General features: G+C 44.4%; 1 protein-coding gene across 1 annotated transcript; it reads right to left on the reverse strand.

The window, feature by feature from the left end:
- Positions 1 to 774, reverse strand: LOC138801903 (taste receptor type 2 member 41-like). The gene has a single exon (XM_069984998.1). The coding sequence runs from the start codon at positions 772 to 774 to the stop codon at positions 1 to 3; it is 774 nt and encodes a 257-aa protein (XP_069841099.1).
- Positions 775 to 2,497: the final 1,723 nt, after the last annotated feature.

Here is a 2,497-nt window from a genome sequence, read left to right on the forward strand (position 1 = left end):
TCAGCAGGCCGTGTTCACCACTAACTCGAAAGGAAACTGCGATGTTAGTAAATAAATAGATATCCAGAACAGGATCAAGTCTAGAATCAGACGCGTCACCATTGTTCTTATGGCCCTGATATGAGCCTTCAGCTGAGGCCTCCTGAAGTTACTCTCATTGCTCTTCACCTTCATGATGTGACTGAGGAGAGAACTGATGCTGAGCACAATGGCCGTGAAGGTTATAAGGAAGGGGAAGCAGCAACCAAATACCATGTTGAAGATTGTGTACGGATAAAACAATTCATGCTTAATATCGGTCTCATTGGGAAGAAACCTTATGTGCAGAGTCCAGAGAAATGGTATATTAATAAGAAGCGAGCCGATGGCCGATCCCGTGAGCAGCAGAGGAACAAAGGAGGAGAAGCGCAGTCTCATCTGGAGGAAGAACGGATAGGGGACGTTGACCAGTTTCAGGCAGTAGTAGACGGAGAGCCAGGTGGCGTGCCAGAAACTCAGTTCCGTCAGGAAATACACAATGACATAGTCCAGGACATAAACTTCATGTACAAACGTCATGTAATCTACAAAGATATAAAGGAAACCATCTATAGTGTAGGAGCCCTGGAGGAGAAGATTAGTCACCGCGGTGGAGAAGAGAACATGGACACCAGGCTGATCATTCCGGCTCCAGGTTCTGCAGTATTCAGCGACTATCCATGAGTTTATCGACAGTCCGGATATTGTTCCTATGATTAAAATGATTGTCTTGAGTATCATTATAGACTGTGCCATGTTGACTTGAAGGATGGTTACAGGGACTGATGGGCGAAGGACTGACAAACACAACGGAAAGAAGAATCATCTAGATACATGATGCAAATCTGTATAATATCCCGTTACAGTCTCTCTGTGTTTGTTGTTTTTATACAGCAGAGAAATTATATTTATAAACAGGAAAAGATAAAACTATGAAATGAATCCTCTGGCTCCGCGGACTCATCTACGTCCTGGGATCTACATCTAGAGATACACCGAGGCGGCTACAATATTTACTGGTGGTGATTTATAAGAATTAATTGATGACAAATCTTGGTAAAGTTTGACTTTTGTATAATATTGGACTATAGAGAACTTTGCTCTATTATTATTATTATTATTATTATTATTATTATTTCGTACCCATTTGCTGTGGTGGAGCCTGTGAAGGTCATTCTTTTGGCTTCCCCTCAGAGAACAATAAAAGAGAGTTGTTTGTCTGCGATGGGCTCTCTGCTCTCCCTCTCTCTTCTCTTACAGTTAGAGATAGCAGCAGAGAGAGGGAAGAAGGCTATACAACACATCAGAGTATGGGGAGATGGGAGAGCATACATGGAGGGCATCTCAAACAGTCTGCAGATAGGGAGTGGGAATATACATGGACGGCAGCTCACACAGACTGTAGATAGAGATAAGAGCATACATAGAGGGCAGCTCACACAGGCTGTAGATAGAGATAAGAGCATACATAGAGGGCAGCTCACACAGACTGTAGATAGAGATAAGAGCATACATAGAGGGCATCTCAAACAGTCTGCAGATAGGGAGTGGGAATATACATGGACGGCAGCTCACACAGACTGTAGATAGAGATAAGAGCATACATAGAGGGCAGCTCACACAGGCTGTAGATAGAGATAAGAGCATACATAGAGGGCAGCTCACACAGGCTGTAGATAGAGATAAGAGCATACATAGAGAGTAGCTCACACAGACTGTAGATAGAGATAAGAGCATACATAGGGAGCAGCTCACACAGACTGTAGATAGAGATAAGAGCATACATAGAGGGCATCTCACACAGGCTGTAGATAGAGAGGAGAGCATACAGAGAGGGCAGCCAAACAGTCTGCAGATAGGGTGGAGAGCATACATGGAGGGCAGTTCCAACAGGGTGTAGATAGAGAGCAGAGCATACATGGAGGGCAGCTCACACTGGCTGTAGATAGGGAGGGGAGCATTCATGTAGGGCAGCTCACACAGGCTTTAAATAGGGAGGGAAGCATACATGGAAAGCAGCTCAAACAGTCTGCAGATAAGGAGGGGAGCATACATAGAAGGCAGCTCACACTTGCTGTACATAGGGAGGGAAGCATACATGGAGGGCAGCTCACAAATGCTGTAGACAGGGAGGGGAGCATACATGGAGGGCAGCTCACAAATGCTGTAGACAGGGAGGGGAGCATACATGGAGGGCAGCTCGCACACTACACATAGGGTGAAAAACATGAAGGGTAGCTTACACAGGCTGTATATAGAGAGGAAAGCATACATGGAGGACAGCTCACACACACTGCAGATTGGGTGGAGTGCATACATGGAGGGCAGCTCACACACACACTGATAGGAAGGAGAATATCATCTAAGGATGCAAACAGATTATCTGATGGTAAATTCAACCCTTTTCATATCAAGCTAACAACCAAATGTTTTATTATTATTAATATTTTACAGGTGACTAAAGCCTTTAAGCATTATG

The sequence above is a fragment of the Dendropsophus ebraccatus genome, chromosome 9, assembly GCF_027789765.1.
Source record: "Dendropsophus ebraccatus isolate aDenEbr1 chromosome 9, aDenEbr1.pat, whole genome shotgun sequence".
NCBI classification, from domain to species: domain Eukaryota; kingdom Metazoa; phylum Chordata; class Amphibia; order Anura; family Hylidae; genus Dendropsophus; species Dendropsophus ebraccatus.